Source organism: Coregonus clupeaformis, chromosome 11 (assembly GCF_020615455.1).
Source record: "Coregonus clupeaformis isolate EN_2021a chromosome 11, ASM2061545v1, whole genome shotgun sequence".
In the NCBI taxonomy this organism is placed as follows: domain Eukaryota; kingdom Metazoa; phylum Chordata; class Actinopteri; order Salmoniformes; family Salmonidae; genus Coregonus; species Coregonus clupeaformis.
The window spans coordinates 21,544,189-21,571,688 of NC_059202.1; the positions used below are offsets into that span (position 1 = coordinate 21,544,189).

Here is a 27,500-nt window from a genome sequence, read left to right on the forward strand (position 1 = left end):
AGGATGCTACCCTCCACAACATAACCTTCATTCCAAACCAAAACTCCAAACCTACAACCTGATTTTGGACGGAATTACCTCGAAAGCTTTCTACTACCTGAGTGGCGCAGTGGTCTAAGGCACTGCATCGCAGTGCTAACTGTGCCACTAGAGATCCTGGTTCGAATCCAGGCTCTGTCGCAGCCGGCCGCGACCGGGAGACTCATGGGTGGCGCACAATTGGCCCAGGGTAGGGGAGGGAATGGCCGGCAGGGATGTAGCTCAGTTGATAGAGCATGGCATTTGCAACGCCAGGGTTGTGGGTTTGATTCCCATGGGGGGCCAGTATAAAAAAAATATATATATATGTATTCACTAACTGTAAGTCGCTCTGGATAAGAGCGTCTGCTAAATGACTAAAATGTAAATGATTACTATTCTCAAACTATACAGCAAATGCTCTGGCAAACAAACAGAAACCTGAAAACACCATCCAACCTGGAACTGAGTGAGTAATGTTTAGTATGAAGCTATTTTTCACTTTCAAAAACCAAGAAGAAAAATACATTACAATTATATATTTTATTTTATAAGGACTGAATGCTAAGGCTACCAAGCTTAAGCTTGCTACAAAGAGATACAATTTCAATTAGCACTGACGTGTGAAGTGAGAGGTGTCAAAGCCCTTGAGCCAAACAATGGCAGGAGAGTCGTACAGTCTACCCCAACTAAATGGAGAGGCCTTAGAAGCACCCCCCCACTGTTCAGAGGTCATTAAAATACAGTACCCTCTGAATGTAAAAAACGACAAGACACGAAAAGAGTACAAATTGAAACTTATTTTGGGGAAGCAAGAGACACTTTTTGCTGATTTGTATAAAAATGGGAACATAAGCAACCTTATCTTACATTTTTGTCATTTAGCAGATGCTCTTATCCAGAGTGACTTACAGTTAGTGCATACATTATTTTTATTTTTTCATACCCCCTGTGGGAATCGAACCCACAACCCTGGCGTTGCAGACGCCATGCTCTATCAACTGAGCTACATCCCTGCCGGCAATTCCCTCCCCTACCCTGGACGACACTGGGCCAATTGCGCGCCGCCCCATGGGTCTCCCGGTCGCGGCCGGCTACGACAGAGCCTGGATTCAAACCAGGATCTCTAGTGGCACAGCTAGCACTGCGATGCAGTGCCTTAGACCACTGCGCCACTCGGGAGATAGAGATTCCACACAGACCATCCCCTGGCATGGCACAGTGCTATACTAGCACACTACCCCTCTGTTAAGAGGGGGGGTGTTAGCGACGGGTGGAAACTCAGGATACTGGACAACGAGGACTCTGAGTCGTCTAATATTAATCTCTATAAATCTGGAACCGTTTTGGTTCAAGGCAACACCAAACAGTTCCAGCTGGACTTTCACCTATTCAAAGAAATAGCTCAGCAGGAGAAGCTCTCCCTTGAGAAAGATACCCCTACCCCGAGCGGGTCAGACCTTCATTAAATAACCCCAAAGAGCAACCCCAAGCAGAAAGTCAACTTCCCAGCACAGAGTACTACTCCCTCATTGAAATGAAGAATAAATTCACCCAGCTGGAGGTAAGGCAGGTGGAGCTGGAACAGCAGGTGAACACACTCCAGTCAGCACAGACCCAGACAACAGTCCAGCACAACAACACCCCCTTAACTAGACCTGGAGAGCTGCAGGTAGAGAGAGACATGTCTGCACTCTGTACTGTGGTGAGACAACATCAACAGGAGAAAGAGCAGGAGCAGGAGAAGAACAGAGCACTAGAGGAGAGGATCAGAGTGCTGGAGGAGAAGGTGAGAACGATGACGGGTGACATAGAACAACCCATTAGAGAACAGCCCACCTCAGATCTGGCCAAAGTCTCGACACCGCAGCAGAACAGTACACCCTAGACCCTGACCATAGCCTCGACATCACACCCAGACAAACAAATGAAGAACCCCAAGCCCTGGGGACCCCAACCACTCTGAGCAACCCCCCAGTCAGACACCCTGATAGCCCTCATGACGACCCCCCCACACCCACTGAGGACATACACAAGCCACAGATTGTACTCCTTATGGACTCAAACGGGAAATACATACAAGAAAATAAACTTTTTCCAAAACACACAGTGTCTAAACTCTGGTGTCCAAACACCCAGCCCGCCCTAGACCTTCTGTCTGAGAACCGACTAGGATCACCCAGCCACATAATAATACACACAGGCACAAACGACCTGAGAACACAGCAGGAAAGGGTGGCCACATCACTCAAGGGAGTGATAGAAAAAGCTTATTCTACTTTCCCCAACGCACAAGTGGTTATCTCAACCCTGTTACCACGAAAATACTTCCACCCTGCTACCATACAGCGGGTAAACGCAAGTATTTCCCGTGACTGTGCATCAAAACCAAATGTCTTCCTGGCCCACCACTCCACCCTGGACGTGAACAGCCTTTATGACCAGGTCCACCTATACAAGGCAGCAGTGCCCACCTTCGCCCGGACCCTAAAGGATATCGCCCTCAACCGCAGACCCAACACCTCACACACGAGCAACAGATCAACAGACACCCCGCCCAGACCAGCGAGACACTCTCCCAGACCTGCAGGACCCCCCAGGACCTACACATAGAGGACCCCCGCAGAGAGGACCTACATCCAGACCACAGCACCATCAACCACATCTACACCCCCACCCCCACCAATTAACTCCCTCCCAAGTCAACCATGCCAACACCCCATTTAGGCCCCCTCAGATCAGACCTATGCCCTTCCTACCCACCCCAAGCCCCCCACTCCCACAAAGAGGGCCTCAACATGAAAGTCACACATACGCCCAGGCCGTGAGCAGGCACACAGGCCCAACAGCCACTCTTACACTAGCCCAAGCCAATGGCATGTACCAGATGCTCAGCAGGCTCTGCTCACAATTACTGGCCTGAGGCCAAACCACACAACCAACAACATTAGACACTTTATGGAACACAAAGCCTTCACTATTTCATCCTGGAATATCCAAGGCCTGAGGTCATCTGCCTTTGGCCTAAATAGCAGGAATCTGGACTTCACCAAAGAAATCGGAAATACAGACATTGTCATCCTACAAGAAACATGGTATAGAGGAGACGGACCCACTGGTTGCCCTCTAGGTTACAGAGAGCTGGTAGTCCCATCCACCAAACTACCAGGTGTGAAACAGGGAAGGGACTCAGGGGGTATGCTAATTTGGTATAGAGCAGACCTAACTCACTCTATTAAATTAATCAAAACAGGAACATTTTACATTTGGTTAGAAATTCAAAAGGAAATTATCTCAACGGAGAAAAATGTCCTCCTGTGTGCTACCTATATCCCCCCACTAGAATCCCCATACTTTAATGAAGACAGTTTCTCCATCCTGGAGGGGGAAATCAATCATTTCCAGACCCAGGGACATGTACTAGTCTGTGGCGACCTAAATGCCAGAACTGGACAAGAACCTGACACCCTCAGCACACAGGGTGACAAACACCTACCTGGAGGTGACAGCATTCCCTCCCCCATATGCCCCCCTTGGCACAACTACGACAACATAACCAACAAAAACGGGTCACGACTCCTGCAGCTCTGTCGCACACTGGGTATGTACATAGTCAATGGTAGGCTTCGAGGGGACTCCTATGGTAGGTACACCTATAGCTCATCTCTTGGCAGTAGTACTGTAGACTACTTTATCACTGACCTCAACCCAGAGTCTCTCAGAGCGTTCACAGTCAGCCCACTGACACCCCTATCAGACCACAGCAAAATCACAGTCTACTTGAACAGAGCAATACTCAATCATGAGGCATCAAAGCCAAAGGAACTGAATAATATTAAGAAATGCTATAGATGGAAGGAAAGTAGTGTTGAAACCTACCAAAAAACAATTAGGAAACAACAAATTCAATCCATTCTAGACAACTTCCTGGACAAAACGTTCCACTGTAATAGTGAAGGTGTAAACTTGGCAGTAGAAAACCTAAACAGTATATTTGACCTCTCAGCTTCCCTATAAAATCTAAAAATCTCTAACAGAAAACCAAAGAAAAGTAATAACAGTGATAAATGGTTTGATGAAGAATGCAAAAACCTAAGAAAGAAATTGAGAAACCTATCCAACCAAAAACATAGAGACCCAGAAAACCTGAGCCTACGCCTTCACTATGGTGAATCACTAAAACAATACAGAAATACACTACGGAAAAGAAGGAACAGCATGTCAGAAATCAGCTCAATGTAATTGAAGAATCCATAGACTCTAACCACTTCTGGGAAAATTGGAAAACACTAAACAAACAACAACACGAAGAGCTATCTATCCAAAACGGAGATGTATGGGTAAACCACTTCTCCAATCTTTTTGGCCCTATAACAGAGAACAAACAGCAAAAAAATATACATGATCAAATGCAAATCTTAGAATCAACTATTAAAGACTACCAGAACCCACTGGATTCTCCAATTACATTGAATGAACTACAGGACCAAATACAAACCCTCCAACCCAAAAAGTCCTGTGGTGTTGATGGTATCCTCAATGAAATGATAAAATATACAGACCACAAATTTCAATTAGCTAAACTTAAACTCTTTAACATCATCCTTAGCTCTGGCATCTTCCCCAATATTTGGAACCAAGGACTGATCACCCCAATCCACAAAAGTGGAGACGAATTTGACCCCAATAACTACCGTGGGATATGCGTCAACAGCAACCTTGGGAAAATCCTCTGCATTATCATTAACAGCAGACTAGTTCATTTCCTCAGTGAAAACAATGTACTGAGCAAATGTCAAATTGGCTTTTTACCAAATTACCGTACGACAGACCACGTATTCACCCTGCACACCCTAATTGACAAACAAACAAATCAAAACAAAGGCAAAGTCTTCTCATGCTTTGTTGATTTCAAAAAAGCTTTTGACTCAATTTGGCATGAGGGTCTGCTATACAAATTGATGGAAAGTGGGGTTGGGGGAAAAACATACGACATTATAAAATCCATGTACACAAACAACAAGTGTGCGGTTAAAATTGGCAAAAAACACACACATTTCTTTCCACAGGGCCGTGGGGTGAGACAGGGATGCAGTTTAAGCCCTACCCTCTTCAACATATATATCAACGAATTGGCGAGGGCACTAGAACAGTCTGCAGCACCCGGCCTCACCCTACTAGAATCTGAAGTCAAATGGCTTCTGTTTGCTGATGATCTGGTGCTTCTGTCACCAACCAAGGAGGGCCTACAGCAGCACCTAGATATTATGCACTGATTCTGTCAGACCTGGGCCCTGACAGTAAATCTCAGTAAGACAAAAATAATGGTGTTCCAAAAAAGGTCCAGTTGCCAGGACCACAAATACTTGAATCAGTTATAGAACCCATTGCCCTTTATGGTTCTGAGGTCTGGGGTCCGTTCACCAACCAATAATTCACAAAATGGGACAAACACCAAATTGAGACTCTGCATGCAGAATTCTGCAAAAACATCCTCTGTGTACAACGTAAAACACCAAATAATGCATGCAGAGCAGAATTAGGCCAATACCCGCTAATTATCAAAATCCAGAAAAGAGCCGTTAAATTCTATAACCACTTAAAAGGAAACGATTCCCAAACCTTCCATAACAAAGCCATCACCTACAGAGAGATGAACTAGGAGAAGAGTCCCCTAAGTAAGCTTGTCCTGGGGCTCTGTTCACAAACACAAACAGACCCCACACAGCCACAGGACAACAACAACAACAACATAACTAGACCCAACCAAATCATGAGAAAACAAAAAGAGAATTACTTGACACATTGGAAAGAACAAACAAAAAAACTGAGCAAACTAGAATGCTATTTGGCCCTTAACAGAGAGTACACAGTGGCAGAATACCTGACCACTGTGACTGACCCAAACTTAAGGAAAGCTTTGACTATGTACAGACTCAGTGAGCATAGCCTTGCTATTGAGAAAGGCCACCGTAGGCAGACCTGGCTCTCAAGAGAAGACAGGCTATGTGCACACTGCCCACAAAATGAGGTGGAAACTGAGCTGCACATCCTAACCTCCTGCCAAATGTATGACCATATTAGAGACACATATTTCCCTCAGATTACAGCGATCCACAAAGAATTCGAAAACAAACCCAATTTTGATAAACTCCCTTATCTACTGGGTGAAAAACCACAGTGTGCCATCACAGCTGCAAGATTTGTGACCTGTTGCCACAAGAAAAGGGCAACCAGTGAAGAACAAACACCATTGTAAATACAACCCATATTTATGTTTATTTATTTTCCCATTTGTACTTTAACTATTTGCACATTGTTACAACACTGTATATATACATAATATGACATTTGAAATGTCTTTATTCTTTTGAAACTTCTGAGTGTAATGTTTACTGTTAATATTTATTGTTTATTTCACTTTTGTTTACTATCTACTTCACTTGCTTTGGCAATGTTAACACACGTTTCCCACGCCAATAAAGCCCTTAAATTGAAATTGAAATTGAATTGAAATTGAAATTGAAATTGAATTGATAGAGGGATAGAGAGAGAGGGAACAGAGAGAGCTAGAGGGATAGAGAGAGAGGGAACAGAGAGAGATAGAGGGATAGAGAGAGAGAGAGAGAGAGAGAGAGAGAGAGAGAGAGAGAGAGAGAGAGAGAGAGAGAGAGAGAGAGAGAGAGAGAGAGAGAGAGAGAGAGAGAGAGAGAGAGAGAGAGAGAGAGAGAGAGAGATAGAGGGATAGAGAGAGAGGGAACAGAGAGAGATAGAGGGATAGAGAGAGGGAACAGAGAGAGATAGAGGGATAGAGAGAGAGAACAGAGATATAGAGGGATAGAGAGAGAGGGAACAGAGAGAGATAGAGGGATAGAGAGAGGGGGAACAGAGAGAGATAGAGGGATAGAGAGAGAGAGAGAAAAGAGAGATAGAGGGATAGAGAGAGAGGGAACAGAGAGAGATAGAGGGATAGAGAGAGAGAACAAAGAGAGATAGAGGGATATAGAGAGAGGGAACAGAGAGAGATAGAGGGATAGAGAGAGAGGGAACAGAGATATATATAGGGATAGAGAGAGAGAACAGAGAGAGATAGAGGGACAGAGAGAGAGAGAACACAGAGAGATAGAGGGATAGAGAGAGGGAACAGAGAGAGATAGAGGGATAGAGAAAGAGGGAACAGAGAGATAGAGGGATAGAGAGAGAGAACAGAGAGAGATAGAGGGATAGAGAGAGAGAACAGAGAGAGCGGGATAGAGAGAGAGAGAACAGAGAGAGATAGAGGGATAGAGAGAGAGAGAACAAAGAGAGATAGAGGGATAGAGAGAGAGAGAACAGAGAGAGAGGTCCAAAGTAGGTAAAAACAGGATAGACAAGAGAAGGAATAACTGCAGAAAGAATAACTGCAGAAATAATAACTGCAGGTGTCTATAGTCTTCCCAAGGACTCCCAGAGGACTGGCTGTAGAAGGCAGATGGTCCTGTATCTTAAGCATTCAGCTCACTGTTCTGTTGCAGGGCAGCAGCCATGAGGTGCCACAACACTAACTACATCCCTGACAGACTCGGGACAGCACAGGAAAACTATTAGGGACAGGGCACTGCTTCTCAATACTAATACTATCTAGAGGAGCACAGGGGGAGTGTAGATAAAGTATATTTGTGTGTGTGTGTGTTTTCTACCAGTCCCTTGTCCTTTGCCTCATGTCCTACATCTCCAAATCCTTAGCCTATAGTCCCCTATATCTCCTGACCCCTATAGTCCCCTATATATCTATATCTCCTGACCCCTATAGTCCCCTATAGTCTCCTGACCCCTATAGTCCCCTATATATCTATATCCACAGACCCCTATAGTCCACTATATCCCCTGACCTATATATCTCCTGACCCCTATAGTCCCCTATATCTCCTGACCCCTATAGTCCCCTATATCTCCTGACCCCTACAGTCCCCTATATCCCCTAACCCCTATAGTCCCCTATATCTCCTGACCCCTATACTCCCCTATACCTCGTGACCCCTATAGTCCACTATATCCCCTAACCTATATATCTCCTGACCCCTATAGTCCCCTATATCCCCTGACCCCTATAGTCCCCTATACCTCCTGACCCCTATAGTCCCCTATATCTATATCCACAGATCCCTATAGTCCCCTATACCTCCTGACCCCTATAGTCCCCTATATATATATCCACAGACCCCTATAGTCCCCTATATCTCCTGACCCCTATAGTCCCCTATATCCACAGATCCCTATAGTCCCCTATATCCCCTGACCCCTATAGTCCCCTATATCTCCTGACCCCTATAGTCCCCTATATCTCCTGACCCCTATAGTCTCCTATATCTCCTGACCCCTATAGTCTCCTATATCCCCTAACCCCTATAGTCCCCTATATCTCCTGACCCCTATAGTCCCCTATATCCCCTGACCCCTATAGTCCCCTATATCTCCTGACCCCTATAGTCTCCTATATCTCCTGACCCCTATAGTCCCCTATATCTCCTGACCCCTATAGTCCCCTATATCTCCTGACCCCTATAGTCTCCTATATCTCCTGACCCCTATAGTCCCCTATATCTCCTGACCCCTATAGTCTCCTATATCTCCTGACCCCTATAGTCCCCTATATCTCCTGACCCAGATAGTCCCCAATATCCCCTGACCCCTATAGTCCTCTATATCTCCTGACCCCTATAGTCTCCTATATCTCCTGACCCCTATAGTCCCCTATATCTCCTGACCCCTATAGTCTCCTATATCTCCTGACCCCTATAGTCCCCTATATCTCCTGACCCATATAGTCCCCTATATTCCCTGACCCCTATAGTCTCCTATATCTCCTGACCCCTATAGTCCCCTATATCTCCTGACCCCTATAGTCTCATATATCTCCTGACCCCTATAGTCCCCTATATCTCCTGACCCCTATAGTCTCCTATATCTCCTGACCCCTATAGTCCCCTATATCTCCTGACCCCTATAGTCCCCTATATCTCCTGACCCCTATAGTCCCCTATACCTCCTGACCCCTATAGTCTCCTATATCTCCTGACCCCTATAGTCCCCTAACCCCTATAGTCCCCTATAGTCTCCTGACCCCTATAGTCTCCTATATCTCCTGACCCCTATAGTCCCTATATCTCCTGACCCCTATAGTCTCCTATATCTCCTGACCCCTATAGTCCCCTATATCTCCTGACCCCTATAGTCCCCTATAGTCCTCTGACCCCTATAGTCCCCTATATCTCCTGACCCCTATCGTCTCCTATATCCCCTGACCCCTATAGTCCCCTATACCTCCTGACCCCTATAGTCCCCTATATCCCCTGACCCCTATAGTCCCCTATATCTCCTGACCCCTATAGTCCCCTATATCCCTGACCCCTATAGTCTCCTATATCTCTGACCCCTATAGTCCCCTATATCTCCTGACCCCTATAGTCCCCTATATCCCCTGACCCCTATAGTCCCCTATATATCTATATCCACAGACCCCTATAGTCCCCTATATCTCCTGACCCCTATAGTCTCCTATATCTCCTGACCCCTATAGTCCCCTATATCTCCTGACCCCTATAGTCCCCTATATCCCCTGACCCCTATAGTCCCCTATATATCTATATCCACAGACCCCTATAGTCCACTATATCCCCTGACCTCTATATCTCCTGACCCCTATAGTCCCCTATATCTCCTGACCCATATAGTCTCCTATATCTCCTGACCCCTATAGTCCCCTATATCTCCTGACCCCTATAGTCCCCTATATACCTATATCCACAGACCCCTATAGTCCCCTATATCCCCTGACCTCTATATCTCCTGACCCCTATAGTCCCCTATATCTCCTGACCCATATAGTCTCCTATATCTCCTGACCCCTATAGTCCCCTATATCTCCTGACCCCTATAGTCCCCTATATATCTATATCCACAGACCCCTATAGTCCCCTATACCTCCTGACCCCTATAGTCTCCTATATATCCTGACCCCTATAGTCCCCTAACCCCTATAGTCCCCTATAGTCTCCTGACCCCTATAGTCTCCTATATCTCCTGACCCCTATAGTCCCCTATATCTCCTGACCCCTATAGTCCCCTATATCTCCTGACCCCTATAGTCTCCTATATCTCCTGACCCCTATAGTCCCCTATATCTCCTGACCCCTATAGTCCCCTATATCTCCTGACCCCTATAGTCCCCTATACCTCCTGACCCCTATAGTCTCCTATATCTCCTGACCCCTATAGTCCCCTAACCCCTATAGTCCCCTATAGTCTCCTGACCCCTATAGTCTCCTATATCTCCTGACCCCTATAGTCCCTATATCTCCTGACCCTATAGTCTCCTATATCTCCTGACCCCTATAGTCCCCTATATCTCCTGACCCCTATAGTCCCCTATAGTCCTCTGACCCCTATAGTCCCCTATATCTCCTGACCCCTATCGTCTCCTATATCCCCTGACCCCTATAGTCCCCTATACCTCCTGACCCCTATAGTCCCTATATCCCCTGACCCCTATAGTCCCCTATATCTCCTGACCCCTATAGTCCCCTATATCCCCTGACCCCTATAGTCTCCTATATCTCCTGACCCCTATAGTCCCCTATATCTCCTGACCCCTATAGTCCCCTATATCCCTGACCCCTATAGTCCCCTATATATCTATATCCACAGACCCCTATAGTCCCCTATATCTCCTGACCCCTATAGTCTCCTATATCTCCTGACCCCTATAGTCCCCTATATCTCTGACCCCTATAGTCCCCTATATCCCCTGACCCCTATAGTCCCCATATATCTATATCCACAGACCCCTATAGTCCACTATATCCCCTGACCTCTATATCTCCTGACCCCTATAGTCCCCTATATCTCCTGACCCATATAGTCTCCTATATCTCCTGACCCCTATAGTCCCCTATATCTCCTGACCCCTATAGTCCCCTATATACCTATATCCACAGACCCCTATAGTCCCCTATATCCCTGACCTCTATATCTCCTGACCCCTATAGTCCCCTATATCTCCTGACCCATATAGTCTCCTATATCTCCTGACCCCTATAGTCCCCTATATCTCCTGACCCCTATAGTCCCCTATATATCTATATCCACAGACCCCTATAGTCCCCTATACCTCCTGACCCCTATAGTCTCCTATATATCCTGACCCCTATAGTCCCCTAACCCCTATAGTCCCCTATAGTCTCCTGACCCCTATAGTCTCCTATATCTCCTGACCCCTATAGTCCCCTATATCTCCTGACCCCTATAGTCTCCTATATCTCCTGACCCCTATAGTCCCCTATATCTCCTGACCCCTATAGTCCCCTATAGTCCCCTGACCCCTATAGTCCCCTATATCTCCTGACCCCTATCGTCTCCTATATCCCCTGACCCCTATAGTCCCCTATACCTCCTGACCCCTATAGTCCCCTATATCCCCTGACCCCTATAGTCCCCTATATCTCCTGACCCCTATAGTCCCCTATATCTCCTGACCCCTATAGTCCCCTATATCCCCTGACCCCTATAGTCCCCTATATATCTATATACACAGACCCCTATAGTCCCCTATATCTCCTGACCCCTATAGTCTCCTATATCTCCTGACCCTATAGTCCCCTATATCTCTGACCCCTATAGTCCCCTATATCCCCTGACCCCTATAGTCCCCTATATATCTATATCCACAGACCCCTATAGTCCACTATATCCCCTGACCTCTATATCTCCTGACCCCTATAGTCCCCTATATCTCCTGACCCATATAGTCTCCTATATCTCCTGACCACTATAGTCCCCTATATCTCCTGACCCCTATAGTCCCCTATATCTATATCCACAGACCCCTATAGTCCCCTATATCCCCTGACCCCTATAGTCCCCTATATATATATATATCCACAGACCCCTATAGTCCACTATATCCCCTGACCTCTATATCTCCTGACCCCTATAGTCCCCTATATCTCCTGACCCATATAGTCTCCTATATCTCCTGACCCCTATAGTCCCCTATACCTCCTGACCCCTATAGTCTCCTATATCTCCTGACCCCTATAGTCCCCTAACCCCTATAGTCCCCTATAGTCTCCTGACCCCTATAGTCTCCTATATCTCCTGACCCCTATAGTCCCTATATCTCCTGACCCCTATAGTCTCCTATATCTCCTGACCCTATAGTCCCCTATATCTCCTGACCCCTATAGTCCCCTATAGTCCTCTGACCCCCTATAGTCCCCTATATCTCTGACCCCTATCGTCTCCTATATCCCCTGACCCCTATAGTCCCCTATACCTCCTGACCCCTATAGTCCCCTATATCCCTGACCCCTATAGTCCCTATATCTCCTGACCCCTATAGTCCCCTATGTCCCCTGACCCCTATAGTCTCCTATATCTCCTGACCCCTATAGTCCCCTATATCTCCTGACCCCTATAGTCCCCTATATCCCCTGACCCCTATAGTCCCCTATATATCTATATCCACAGACCCCTATAGTCCCCTATATCTCCTGACCCCTATAGTCTCCTATATCTCCTGACCCCTATAGTCCCTATATCTCCTGACCCCTATAGTCCCCTATATCCCCTGACCCCTATAGTCCCCTATATATCTATATCCACAGACCCCTATAGTCCACTATATCCCCTGACCTCTATATCTCCTGACCCCTATAGTCCCCTATATCTCCTGACCCATATAGTCTCCTATATCTCCTGACCCCTATAGTCCCTATATCTCCTGACCCCTATAGTCCCCTATATACCTATATCCACAGACCCCTATAGTCCCCTATATCCCCTGACCTCTATATCTCCTGACCCCTATAGTCCCCTATATCTCCTGACCCATATAGTCTCCTATATCTCCTGACCCCTATAGTCCCCTATATCTCCTGACCCCTATAGTCCCCTATATATCTATATCCACAGACCCCTATAGTCCCCTATACCTCCTGACCCCTATAGTCTCCTATATATCCTGACCCCTATAGTCCCCTAACCCCTATAGTCCCCTATAGTCTCCTGACCCCTATAGTCTCCTATATCTCCTGACCCCTATAGTCCCCTATATCCCCTGACCCCTATAGTCTCCTATATCTCCTGACCCCTATAGTCCCCTATATCTCCTGACCCCTATAGTCCCCTATAGTCCCCTGACCCCTATAGTCCCCTATATCTCCTGACCCCTATCGTCTCCTATATCCCCTGACCCCTATAGTCCCCTATACCTCCTGACCCCTATAGTCCCCTATATCCCTGACCCCTATAGTCCCCTATATCTCCTGACCCCTATAGTCCCCTATATCTCCTGACCCCTATAGTCCCCTATATCCCCTGACCCCTATAGTCCCCTATATATCTATATACACAGACCCCTATAGTCCCCTATATCTCCTGACCCCTATAGTCTCCTATATCTCCTGACCCCTATAGTCCCCTATATCTCCTGACCCCTATAGTCCCCTATATCCCCTGACCCCTATAGTCCCCTATATATCTATATCCACAGACCCCTATAGTCCACTATATCCCCTGACCTCTATATCTCCTGACCCCTATAGTCCCCTATATCTCCTGACCCATATAGTCTCCTATATCTCCTGACCACTATAGTCCCCTATATCTCCTGACCCCTATAGTCCCCTATATATCTATATCCACAGACCCCTATAGTCCCCTATATCCCCTGACCCCTATAGTCCCCTATATATATATATATATCCACAGACCCCTATAGTCCACTATATCCCCTGACCTCTATATCTCCTGACCCCTATAGTCCCCTATATCTCCTGACCCATATAGTCTCCTATATCTCCTGACCCCTATAGTCCCCTATATCCCCTGACCCCTATAGTCCCCTATATCTCCTGACCCCTATAGTCTCCTATATCCCCTGACCCCTATAGTCCCCTATATCCCCTGACCCCTATAGTCTCCTATATCTCCTGACCCCTATAGTCCCCTATATCTCCTGACCCCTATAGTCTCCTATATCTCCTGACCCCTATAGTCCCCTATATCTCCTGACCCCTATAGTCTCCTATATCTCCTGACCCCTATAGTCCCATATATCTCCTGACCCCTATATCCCCTGACCCCTATACTCCCCTATACATCCTGACCCCTATAGTCCACTATATCCCCTGACCCCTATAGTCCCCTATATCCCCTGACCCCTATAGTCTCCTATATCTCCTGACCCCTATAGTCCCCTATATCTCCTGACCCCTATAGTCCCCTATATCCCCTGACCCCTATAGTCCCCTATATCCCCTGACCCCTATTCTCCCCTATATCGATCCCCGGGACCACCCATACACAAAAATGTATGCACACATGACTGTAAGTCGCTTTGGATAAAAGCGTCTGCTAAATGGCATATTATTATTATTATTATATCCCCTAACCCCTATAGTCCCCTATATCCCCTGACCCCTATAGTCCCCTATATCCCCTGACCCCTATAGTCCCCTATATCCCCTGACCCCTATAGTCCCCTATATCTCCTGACTCCTATAGTCCACTATATCCCCTGATGATATTGAGCTCCGTGGAACCAACTCACCTTCCGAACATTCTATTCCCAGCCCATTGTTCTACATCACAATGCCTGCATCACTATTGTTGGCAATGAGACCTGCCACATTGAACTCAGGCTTCCCTCAGGTAACTTATTCTTATTCTTATTCTTATTCTTATTCTTATTCTTATTCTTATTAACAAGGTTACAGCTACTTGGTGCGCAAGATCACTGTTCATCTGGGTACAAATTGTAGTAACCCACAGCGCTAAAGATGGCTGGCGCATAGCCATCAAATGTTAAACATTTTCTGGTCACGATTAACCATATTCCTTTTCCGAAAAAGGTGTAAACCTGAACAAAACGTCCTCTTTTTCAAGATGTGACCGATTTAAACAGCCATAAGACATTTTTTAAATGAAGAAATCACCTATTTTTTTCACAATTTGTGGTTTCTAAATGGCTGCTGGGTAATTTCATATGTGTCGAAATCTGTTTGTTCCTAGGCATCGAATTGAGCGAATGCTGCACAGGTTCACTGAGTTGCAAACCAAATGGATAGGTCTAGCTCATTGATTTGTAGATCTGACGCAGTTGCTACTTCAGATTATGAGCCTACTAGCAAGTGTTACGAATGAGTTATATAGTACCAACAGAAGGCCACAGGGAGGCGCAAGAGAGCTATAAACCCATACAGTTTTTTTCCTTAAAAACCTTAAACCTACAGTGAGGGAAAAAAGTATTTGATCCCCTGCTGATTTTGTACGTTTGCCAACTGACAAAGACATGGTCAGTCTATAATTTTAATGGTAGGTTTATTTGAACAGTGAGAGACAGAATAACAACAAAAACATCCAGAAAAAAACGCATGTCAAAAATGTCATAAATACATTTGCATTTTAATGAGGGAAATAAGAATTTGACCCCTCTGCAAAACATGACTTAGTACTTGGTGGCAAAACCCTTGTTGGCAATCACAGAGGTCAGACATTTCTTGTAGTTGGCCACCAGATTTGCACACATCTCAGGAGGGATTTTGTTCCACTCCTCTTTGCAGAACTTCTCCAAGTCATTAAGGTTTTGAGGCTGACGTTTGGCAACTCGAACCTTCAGCTCCCTCCACAGATTTTCTATGGGATTAAGGTCTGGAGACTGGCTAGGCCACTCCAGGACCTTAATGTACTTCTTCTTGAGCCACTCCTTTGTTGCCTTGGCCGTGTGTTTTGGGTCATTGTCATGCTGGAATACCCATCCACGACCCATTTTCAATGCCCTGGCTGAGGGAAGGAGGTTCTCACCCAAGATTTGACGGTACATGGCCCCGTCCATCGTCCCTTTGATGCGGTGAAGTTGTCCTGTCCCCTTAGCAGAAAAAACCCCCAAAGCATAATGTTTCCACCTCCATTTTTGACGGTGGGGAAGGTGTTCTTGGGGTCATAGGCAGCATTCCTCCTCCTCCAAACACGGCGAGTTGAGTTGATGCCAAAGAGCTCGATTTTGGTCTCATCTGACCACAACACTTTCACCCAGTTCTCCTCTGAATCATTCAGATGTTCATTGGCAAACTTCAGACGGCCTATTTTTGACATGCGTTTTTCTGGATTTTTTTGTTGTTATTCTGTTTCTCACTGTTCAAATAAACCTACCATTAAAATTATAGACTGATAATTTCTTTGTCAGTGGGCATTGTATGTATAACCTATTTTAGCCTTAACCCTAACATTTACATTTCAGTCATTTAGCAGACGCTCTTATCCAGAGCGACTTACAGGAGCAATTAGGGTTAAGTGCCTTGCTCAAGGGCACATCGACAGATTTTTCACCTAGTCGGCTCAGGGATTAGAACCAGCTACCTTTCGGTTACTGGCATAATGCTCTTAACCACTAAGCTACCTGCCGCCCCAATACCGTGACTTTTAACACAATGCACCTATAGACCTAACCCTCATGGCAACCCTAACCATAACCCTAACCCTAGGTATAACCTATTTTACCCCTAACCATAACCCTAACCCTAGGTATAACCTATTTTAGGCCTAACCCCTAACAACAGGTATAACCTATTTTAGCCCTAACCCCTAACAACAGGTATAACCTATTTTAGCCCTAACCCCTAACAACAGGTATAACATATTTTAGCCCTAACCCCTAACAACAGGTATAACCTATTTTAGGCCTAACCCCTAACAACAGGTATAACCTATTTTAGCCCTAACCCCTAACAACAGGTATAACCTATTTTAGCCCTAACCCCTAACAACAGGTATAACATATTTTAGCCCTAACCCCTAACAACAGGTATAACCTATTTTAGCCCTAACCCCTAACAACAGGTATAACCTATTTTAGCCCTAACCCCTAACAACAGGTATAACCTATTTTAGCCCTAACCCCTAACAACAGGTATAACCTATTTTAGCCCTAACCCCTAACAACAGGTATAACCTATTTTAGTCTTAACCCTTAACCCTAAACCCTAATTATTGGGTAGGGTAGCCTAGAACACTTTTATAAACTATTTTTGTAATGATATTAAGTTAGTAAATACTATTAAAGTACTAAATAGCATTTTATTTGTTATTTTTTTAAATCAAAACCTATGTAAGCATTTTGCTGTTTTTTTGTTGTTATTAGTTATTTTGTTATATTTATTATTGCAAGGCAGGACACTTGATACATTTACATTTACATTTACATTTACGTCATTTAGCAGACGCTCTTATCCAGAGCGACTTACAAATAGGTGCATTCACCCTATAGCCAGTGGGATAACCACTTTACAATATCTTTTTTTTTTTTTTTTTTTTTTTTTTTTTAGGGGCGGGGGGCGGTGGGGTAGAAGGATTACTTTATCCTATCCCAGTCCCAAGCCATATTTTATTTTTCAAATGGGGTTTGAACTGTGTGTGTCCAGCTATTGGCTGAGATAGGTGGGGCAGGTTTGAGACTGATCTCAGGAATGAATAAGATAAATACACTTTATTTCTCAGCTGCCTCACCAATGTCTTTATGTGAATTAATAACTTTAAATTGCTAAATATTTCCAATAGATGGCAGCATAAGACCACGAAGCATCAGTTATAGGCTATAGCAGAAATATGTTTGACATAAAATAGCATGCAACCAAAGTCTATATGTCCCATGATTTTCTAAAATGGTCACTCATTACTTTACAGTTAGCTATATATCTCGTATTAGGCCTGTGTTGCTTTTGGGTGAGCAAAAAGACAGTGACTATAACAGGTATTGAACCCCGGGCAAATAATCACTAGTCAGATGCACTAGCCTCAACCCTAACAGACATGCATTATGAAAACACCCTCTTAACGTATCATATTGGGAGTAAACCGCCTCGGAATAGAAAAGACGAGTGCGTCTTCCAGCCCGCCAATAAATTACGTCATGCAACCCTTGCGGTTAGCAAATTTACCTCAACATGTCCCTCGCTTGCGCGAGAAGAGAAGGCGGAGTGCTCGCTGCCGCTGATGGCACAAGCTTTGGGCGGGGCTTGTTGAGTTGGCTACTTTTGCAAGAAGGCTGAGCGGGTGGATGCTGGTTGATGAATTTGACATTAATTGTACTAGGAAAATATGTTTTTGTTGACCAGAGGTGACTGAATTAATGTTCAGGCTTATTGATAATTGTTATAGTAATGAAGTATTATTTCTAAACAGGTAATAAACATGAATCATTATATTACTTCCCAGTAATCTGTTAAATGCTTTTTCAGTCCTTCTTCTTGCGTTAGCAGTGTGGAAAGGGACAGTAAAAAGTGCGTGCAGGCCGTTTTTCAGCCTTTGGTGAATTTTGACTCAATCTATTGTCCAGCCTACCTGTAGTTCCCTATATCCCCTGACTCTATAGTCCATTATATCTCCTCTCTCCAGCCCGCTGTCCCCTATCCGTTGTCCTATAGTCCCCTATATCCTCTGTTCTCTCTCACCTATTCTACTATTCAGCATTACCCATTTCCTATCACAACCTCTCCCTTGTCTATTCTCCCTCCCCTTGTCTTTGTCCTAAATCACCTAGTCAACTATTGTCCTCTATCCCCCTCACCCGTCTCTCCCTGTCTCCCCTCTCTCCCACCCTCATTCCCCCTCACCCGTCTCTCCCTGTCTCCCCTCTCTCCCACCCTCATTCCCCCTCACCCGTCTCTCCCTGTCTCCCCTCTCTCCCACCCTCATTCCCCCTGTCTCCCCTCTCTCCCACCCTCATTCCCCCTCACCCCTCTCTCCCTGTCTCCCCTCTCTCCCACCCTCATTCCCCCTCACCCGTCTCTCCCTGTCTCCCCTCTCTCCCACCCTCATTCCCCCTCACCCGTCTCTCCCTGTCTCCCCTCTCTCCCACCCTCATTCCCCTCACCCGTCTCTCCCTGTCTCCCCTCTCTCCCACCCTCATTCCCCCTCACCCCTCTCTCCCTGTCTCCCCTCTCTCCCACCCTCATTCCCCCTCACCCCTCTCTCCCTGTCTCCCTCTCTCCCACCCTCATTCCCCTCACCCCTCTCTCCCTGTCTCCCCTCTCTCCCACCCTCATTCCCCCTCACCCCTCTATACATCTCCTCTCCTTCACCCCCATCCTCCACCTCCACCAGCCCCGGAGAGAGCGCCCTGCCTGCCTGGTTCTCTGTCTGCCTGCAGGGTCTGTGTTGTGTGGGGAGTGATGGTGCACGGCCGCCTGGGCCCTGCCCCAAAGCCTGGATTTCCATGTAAGACTGTGGTTGCCGACAATAACCCCAGATTCTGGGCCCCGGCACCCAGCCAGCACAGGACAGGAGCCTCGGACAGCACAAGCGACTGCCAGGTCTACGGCTCAGCCCAAGTATAAGCCTCAGTCACAGCCGCAACCAGTGCAGATGGCAGCAGTGGAGAGAGAGGGAAGGAGATGGAGGAAGAACGAGAGAGAGACGGAGAGAGAGAGAGACGGGGAGAGAGAGAGGGAGAGAGAGTTCGATAGAGAGAGAGAGACGGGGAGAGAGAGAGGGAGAGAGAGTTCGATAGAGAGAAACGGGGAGGTGGAGGGGAGATGAGAGATAATTGAGGGAGTGTGTTTGAGAGAGAGAAAAGAAGTGAAGCCAGTACAGTAGATACCAGAAAGGACTCAAAGGATGAGCCACAACATAGGGGCTGACCGAGGGAGCCAGCAAAGATGTATAGGAACCAGAGTCCAGAAGAGTGACTAAGGAACTATCTACTGTATAATCAGTCCAATCAGTAATTTAGCTATCAGGTCTGTATAGTTTTGCCACAACAATATCTCAAATAATATTCACTACTTGTATTGACTTGTAACACATTCACAGTGATGCTGTATTGTAATGGTATGATACTATGATCTGCATCAGATCCAATACATTCTATTTTAGCACAGTTGGTGACCACTCTTCCAACGTTCTTTACCAATCCATAATCTCTCCCTCTCTCTCCCCCACCACTCTTCTCCTCCGCCCTCCTACCTTTCTCATCAGTGAATAAATCTAATAAAATAGAGAATCAGGGGCCTCCTGCAGCATGCAAGTGTTATTTACACCACCTCATGGATGAGTCCCAAATGGCACCCTATTGCCTATATAGTGTACTACTTTTGACCAGGGCCCATAGGTGTGTCCCTGTGTGTGACCAATCATCAGCCTTTCTTCAGGCCTTCTCTCTAGACCAATCAGAGGGCTTTCTTCAGGCCCTCTCTCTAGACCAATCAGAGGGCTTTCTTCAGGCCCTCTCTCTAGACATTGACCCCACTTAGCATCATGTCTGTCTGTCTGTCTGTCTGTCTGTCTGTCTGTCTGTCTGTCTGTCTGTCTGTCTGTCTGTCTGTCTGTCTGTCTGTCTGTCTGTCTGCTGCTGTTGGGATAAAGTGCCTATACACTCCTCTCTGAATGGAGAATGAATTAGTTGCGTTGCGGAACGACGCTTGATCGAACAGGAAGTGTCCACTGTGATATGCATCTGCGAGGGTCGCCCACAAAGACTAGCATAGGACCAGCTTTCCTCATATCCAACTATGTTTTGAACATAAAGTGGTTAAAAACACTGTCCCCAGACTAGTAGTTAGTATACACGTGGAAACTTCCTGACTGCAAGGGATGTAGCCTATGCATCCAATAGAGGGTTACAGGTAGCTACATTAAAAAGTGCTAGAACAGGGGTCTCCAACAGGTCGATCCCCAGCTACCAGTAGCTCGCAGCCCACCTATGAGTAGGTCGCCAAACAATTCTGAAAGTGCACGTATCTTTCACGTGTTCCACCGCAAACTGTCATAAACAAATCTCACACGTATCAGACACCGCAAGCTCCCAGCTACTATCTAATCAACGCAACTTTGACATTATCCCATCCCTGGTTAGCCACTATTGACTTAAAAAGCCAAACCTAACACACTGCCATCTGCCAATTCATTTCCAGCAATACTGCTCCTGTCTGTCTGTGTGGCGCACACGTTTGTCAATCACTCCGTGTGTAGCCATCTTGTGGGTTGACAGAAATACTTTCCCCAAAACCTTCTCAATTAAATGTCAACTGCAAAGTAGGCTTACCTGGCAGAAGTATATCATGAGTAAGTACATCATTTGAATCTATTATTTAGATCAAACTTTGCCATGAAGTGAGCAGCAGCGGTACAGAAGCATCCCTAGACCGACACATTAGACGGCACATTCCTCACTCTCTAGATGCGCAATTAAAGGGCCAGATGGAGAATTAAAGGGGAAGAACACAAAAAAAAATCTAAATTTGTTAGTTTTCTTCCAGACCTACAAAAATGCTATTCAGATGTGATTAAATAATAATTTGGGAAAATATAAAACAGAATTTGGGAGAAAACAAATCTCTGATTTTATAGCCCCCCCCCCCCCTTATAGTTGTTTATTAACCATTATTTGACCAGGTTTTTTGACAGAACACATAGTGCACTACTTTCTCTTGTCCACTAAGGACCCGGGGAAGAGTTGCAGGTGAGAGAAGAGAAGAATGTGCCTATTTGAAAGCTAGAAAAAAATGACTGGCTCGTGACATATTACATTTTTAAAAAGTAGCTCTCATGCTAGAACTTGTTGGAGACCTCTGAGCTAGAAGGTACTGGTACAAGGAACAAACTAACATTATCTAATCATGAAGCTGGCTGAGAATATTGGTGCAGTGAGCTATCAAACACAATATATTATATGACAATTGGACCATGGATTTCATTGGTCCATTGGTCAGGGACCTCATCGTTAGGCGGCGTCGAGTGACTCACCTCTGATGATGGAGAGCTTGGCGTTGACGTTGACCTCACCCTCGCTATTTTCCGCCACGCACTCGTAGATGTTCTCGTCCCGCGGCGCTCGTAGAGGCTGGATCCGAAGGACGGCGCCGGCGCCCTCGTCGAACTCTATAGTCTGTGTCAGAGAGAAGGGGCAACTTTAGAGCGATCTGTTTTTCAGTTAAAGACAACCTAACTATTCTTCTAGGAGCTAGACTTCTCGACTAGCTCATAGGGACGCCTTCATTTCACCATTTTATTCACTGCAAAGCTTCAAAATGTGAGCCAGGACATCGCTATGCTAGTCCAGTGGCCAAGTCTTAAGAGAACGTCACCATGGGATAAGGTTTGCTTTTAGGTTTAATGTATTCAAATTGGCAATTATGATTCGATATAAGTACCTTTTCAGAGTATAAACCCTCATTCTCAGCCATGTCTATTAATCACCATAACATAACTGTCAGTGTGCTCATAGATCGCGCTATACATGTGATTTTACATGTGATCTCAGTATTATATAATGAAGAGAACACACGTGTGGATCGATGCGGTTGACCGAGTGAAGTGATGTATGGAGGTGCTTGTTGTCAGCCGAACGGTTCAGCGTCGAGTCATGATGAATCTCAAGGCTACAGTGCTAATGTGGAAACAGCACTGTGACTGAGTCCAGATCAATATCAAATCAAAAAGCTGCTGGAGGGGGAATGCAATGATTTCTTTCGATCATAAAATTACTGTTTAAAAGCAAGAAAATAGCAATAATTTGACAGTCCTGTACTTGTCCTGTACTGTCCTGTACTTGTCCTGTACTTGTCCTGTACTGTGCTGTACTTGTCCTGTACTTGTCCTGTACTGTGCTGTACTTGTCCTGTACTTGTCCTGTACTGTGCTGTACTTGTCCTGTACTGTACTTGTCCCGTACTGTGCTGTACTTGTCCTGTACTTGTCCTGTACTGTGCTGTACTTGTCCTGTACTTGTCCTGTACTGTGCTGTACTTGTCCTGTACTGTACTTGTCCCGTACTGTCCCGTACTTGTCCCGTACTGTCCTGTACTTGTCCCGTACTGTCCTGTATTTGTCCTGTGTTTTTTTTTATGTGCTCTTCTTCATGCCAGGTTTCTGTCTTCTTCTATGTGTGTGTGTGTGTCTGTTGTGTGTATGTGTGTGTATGTTCTTCCCAGAATTCTTAGCAGATGATATTTATCTCGTTTTCCTTCTTCTGCTCTTATCAATGCCCAAGTTCTTCCCTTCTTCTCTTATTCTCTCCTTCTCTTCTTCCCTTCTTCTCTTCTTCTCCTCTTCCGTTCTTCTCTTCTTCTCTTCTTCCCTTCTTCTCTCCTTCTCTTCTTCTCCTCTTCCCTTCTTCTCTTCTTCTCTCCTTCTCTTCTTCCCTTCTTCTCTTCTTCTCTCCTTCTTTTCTTCTCCTCTTCCCTTCTTCTCTTCTTCTCTCCTCTTCTTCTCCTCTTCCCTTCTTCCATTCTTCTCTCCTTCTCAGCTTCTCTTCTCCTCTTTTTCCCTTCTTCTCTTCTTCTCCTTTTCCCTTCTTCTCTTCTTCTCTCCTTCTCTTCTTCTCCTCTTCCCTTCTTATTTTCTTCTCTTCTTCTCTCCTTCTCTTCTTCCCTTCTTCTCTTCTTCTCTCCTTCTTTTCTTCTCCTCTTCCCTTCTTCTCTTCTTCTCTCCTCTTCTTCTCCTCTTCCCTTCTTCTCTTCCCCTCTTCTTCTCTTCTTCCCTTCTTCTCTTCTTCTCTCCTTCTCGTCTTCCCTTCTTCTCTTCTTCGCTCCTTCTCTTCTTCTCTTCTTCTCTCCTTCTCTTCCCCTCTTCTTCTCTTCTTCTCTTCTTCCCTTCTTCTCTTCTTCTCTTCTTCTCTTCTTCTCTTCTTCCCTTCTCCTCTTCCCTTCTTCTCTCCTTCTCTCCTTCTAAGTACGCTGGCAGTGTCGTTAACGTGGCTGTGTGTGTGTGTTAGCACAAGAGTGTGTATGTGTGTGTTAGCGAGTCTGTGTGTGTGTCTGTGTGTGTGTGCTGTCGGTGCGAGGAGTGAGTTTTAATTAAGGAAACCCTGAGCATCAATCATGACTTTAGAGACACCATCTGGGCTCACACAGAGACACACAACAAACAAATATCATAAATAACGCACAGCGTGCGTAAGGGGAAGTAGACCTGGCACGCCACTACCAGAACCAAACGTCCCAGTACAATCTATTTACACTGTGGCATGTCATATCACTAAACATGCCGTGGTTTCTTATAATGCCTGGTTAAATTAAAACCATTGTATGTCGTGATAACTCATTGTGATGTAGTTTGTGTACTAGTTTAAGGAAATATGAAGTAAATAATCTACCGACCTAACCTTGGTGAAACAGAGAAGTGATACATCCATGTCAAATGAATGAATAGACATGTTTGGCTCAGTTGGTAAAAGCACTAGCAATGCCAGGGATGTGGGTTTGATTCCTGTTGGGGCCAAATATACACTCACTGTACTGTAAGTTGCTTTGGATAAAAGTGTCTGCTAAATTGTATTTATTATGTATATTATATGAATATGGGGAGTGGGGGCTATTCATTATTCCATACTACCTCCACAACAGTAGGGGGCAGTGTAGGGTTACAAGGTTCCACTGTCTCACCTCAATGCGCTGGGAGTTGACTTTCTTCCCCTTCTTGTTCCAGCTCACCCGGGGCTTAGGGTCTCCTGTCGCCTGGCACACGAACGAGACCACACCCCCGGATACGCCAATCTGGTCGACGGGAACTTTAGTGAACCTTGGTGGTGCTGGAACGAGGAGAGAGAGAGAGAGAGAAAGAGAGAGAGAGAGAGAGAGAGAGAGAGAGAGAGAGAGAGAGAGAGAGAGAGAGAGAGAGAGAGAGAGAGAGAGAGAGAGAGAGAGAGAGAGAGAGAGAGAGAGAGAGAGAGAGAGAGAGAGAGAGAGAGAGAGAGAGAGAGCATTAGAACAGACTAAAGAGACCAAAGTGATGTTCACACACAAACAAACACACACACACACCAAAAAACTTTAATTGTATGAGAAGGCAATAGGGACTTGAGTGGGCTTCGGAATCCCTCATTCCTCTGCTGTATAATTTCAGACTGGAGCGACGAGACTGGAGAGCGGGTAGAAGGAAGGGAAGAGAGCAGCCATGTATCAACACAGAGGTAATTACACTACAGACAATGTGCACCCTGTCACCTGACACCTGACACCCTGACACCTGACGCCCTGACACCTGGCACCCTGATACCTGGCACCCTGATACCTGGCACCCTGACAACCTGACGCCCTGACACCTGACACCCTGACAACCTGATGCCCTGACACCTGACGCCCTGACACCTGATGCCCTGACACCTGACTCCCTGACACCTGACACCTGACACCCTGACACCTGACGCCTGACACCCTGACACCTGACGCCCTTACACCTGACGCCCTGACACCTGGCACCCTGACACCTGACACCCTGATGCCCGTACACCTGACACCCTGACAACCTGACGCCCTGACACCTGACACCCTGACACTTGACACCCTGACACCTGACACCCTGACAACCTGACGCCCTGACAACCTGACTCCCTGACACCTGACGCCATGACACCCTGACTCCCTGACACCTGACGCCATGACACCTGACTCCCTGACACCTGACGCCCTGACGCCCTGACAACCTGACTCCCTGACACCTGACGCCATGACACCTGACTCCCTGACACCTGACGCCATGACACCTGACTCCCTGGCACCTGACGACCTGCCACCTGACGTCCTGCCACCTGACGCCCTTACACCTGACGCCCTGAACCCTGACGCCATGACACCTGACACCCTGACACCTGACGCAATGACACCTGATGCCCTGACACCTGACGCCCTGACACCTGACACCCTGATGCCCGTACACCTGACACCCTGACAACCTGACGCCCTGACACCTGACACCCTGACACTTGACACCCTGACACCTGACACCCTGACAACCTGACGCCCTGACAACCTGACTCCCTGACACCTGACGCCATGACACCCTGACTCCCTGACACCTGACGCCATGACACCTGACTCCCTGACACCTGACACCCTGACAACCTGACAACCTGACGCCCTGACAACCTGACTCCCTGACACCTGACGCCATGACACCTGACACCCTGACACCTGATACCCTGACAACCTGACTCCCTGACAACCTGACGCCCTGACACCTGACACCCTGACAACCTGACACCTGACACCCTGACACCTAACACCATGCCACCTGACGACCTGCCACCTGACGTCCTGCCACCTGACGCCCTTACACCTGATGCCCTGAACCCTGATACCTGACACCCTGACACCTGACGCAATGACACCTGACACCCTGACGCCCTGACGCCCTGATCCCTGACGCCCTGACACGCTGACGCCCTGACGCACTGACACCTGGCACCCTGACACCTGACTCCTGACACCTGACTCCTGACACCTGACTCCCTGACACCTGACTCCCTGACGCCCTGACACCTGACTAACTGACACCTGACTAACTGACACCTGGCACCTGACTCTCTGACACCTGACTCCCTGACGCCCTGACGCCCTGATCCCTGACGCCCTGACACGCTGACGCCCTGACGCACTGACACCTGACTCCTGACACCTGACTCCCTGACACCTGACTCCCTGACACCTGACTCCCTGACGCCCTGACACCTGACTAACTGACACCTGGCACCTGACTCTCTGACACCTGACACCTGGCGCCCTGACACCTGACACCTGACGCCCTGACACCTGACACCCTGACACCTGACTAACTGACACCTGGCACCTGACACCCGACACCTGGCTCCCTGACACCCTGACACCCGACACCCTGACACCCTGACACGGCTTACCGGCGGTCTACAGAGATATGAGAAGTCAGAGAACTCATTTGTTCTGCATTACAACTGTTCTGAAGGTTTTGAAGCTTTTTTAACAGAACATCCTTGCCTTGACCGAAGAATATCATCTCAAATCGATAATAACATGTTCGCTTTCTTCCTAATATTCTCTGATCTCACCAGCTTTGCTTAGGAGGACGGTGCTACCTTTTAGTTGCTTAGCTCATCTTCTGGTGGACTGGGGGTCAGCTCTCACAACTACAAGCTGGGCAGAGGGAATCCTCTGGGGTTACATGTTGACTCGTAGGGATATGTGTGGATGAGCAAACGTGCAAAGCGCGTACAAGCGGATTAATAATTAACAGGCTGGTCCCCATAAACACACATGGAAGAGAGCTCCACTGCATTTTATCAGGTACAGGAGAGAGAGATGGAGGGAGAGAGAGATTTACATTTTAGTCATTTAGCAGACACTCTTATCCAGAGTGACTTACAGTTAGTGAGTGCATACATTTTTCATACTGGTCCCCCGTGGGAATCGAACCCACAACCCTGGCATTGCAAGCACCATGCTCTACCAACTGAGCTACACAGGACTATGGAGGGAGAGAGAGATGGAGGGAGAGAGGGGTAGGGAGGGGGTGGGGGGTGAATAGGAGGGAGGGTGAGAGGGGTAGGGAGGGGTGGGGGGGTGAATAGGAGGGAGGGAGAGAGGGGTAGGAAGCGGGTGGGGGTGAGTAGGAGGGAGGGAGAGAGGGGTAGGGAGGGGGTGGGGGTGAGTAGGAGGGAGGGAGAGAGGGGTAGGGAGGGGGGTGGGGGTGAGTAG

The 27,500-nt window shown here is 46.7% G+C and overlaps 1 protein-coding gene across 6 annotated transcripts in view; it reads right to left on the reverse strand.

Moving 5' to 3' along the window:
* The window catches only part of LOC121576528 (receptor-type tyrosine-protein phosphatase S), a 391,473-nt gene that overhangs the window by 176,126 nt on the left and 187,847 nt on the right, over positions 1-27,500 (reverse strand). For all 6 annotated transcript variants that reach the window (XM_041889743.2, XM_041889739.2, XM_041889745.2 and 3 more), the window contains exons 4-5: positions 24,438-24,583; positions 21,799-21,940 (exon numbers count right to left, since the gene is read on the reverse strand). In XM_041889743.2, coding sequence (XP_041745677.2) covers positions 21,799-21,940; positions 24,438-24,583 — 288 coding nt within the window. The remainder of the gene's footprint in view (positions 1-21,798; positions 21,941-24,437; positions 24,584-27,500) is intronic.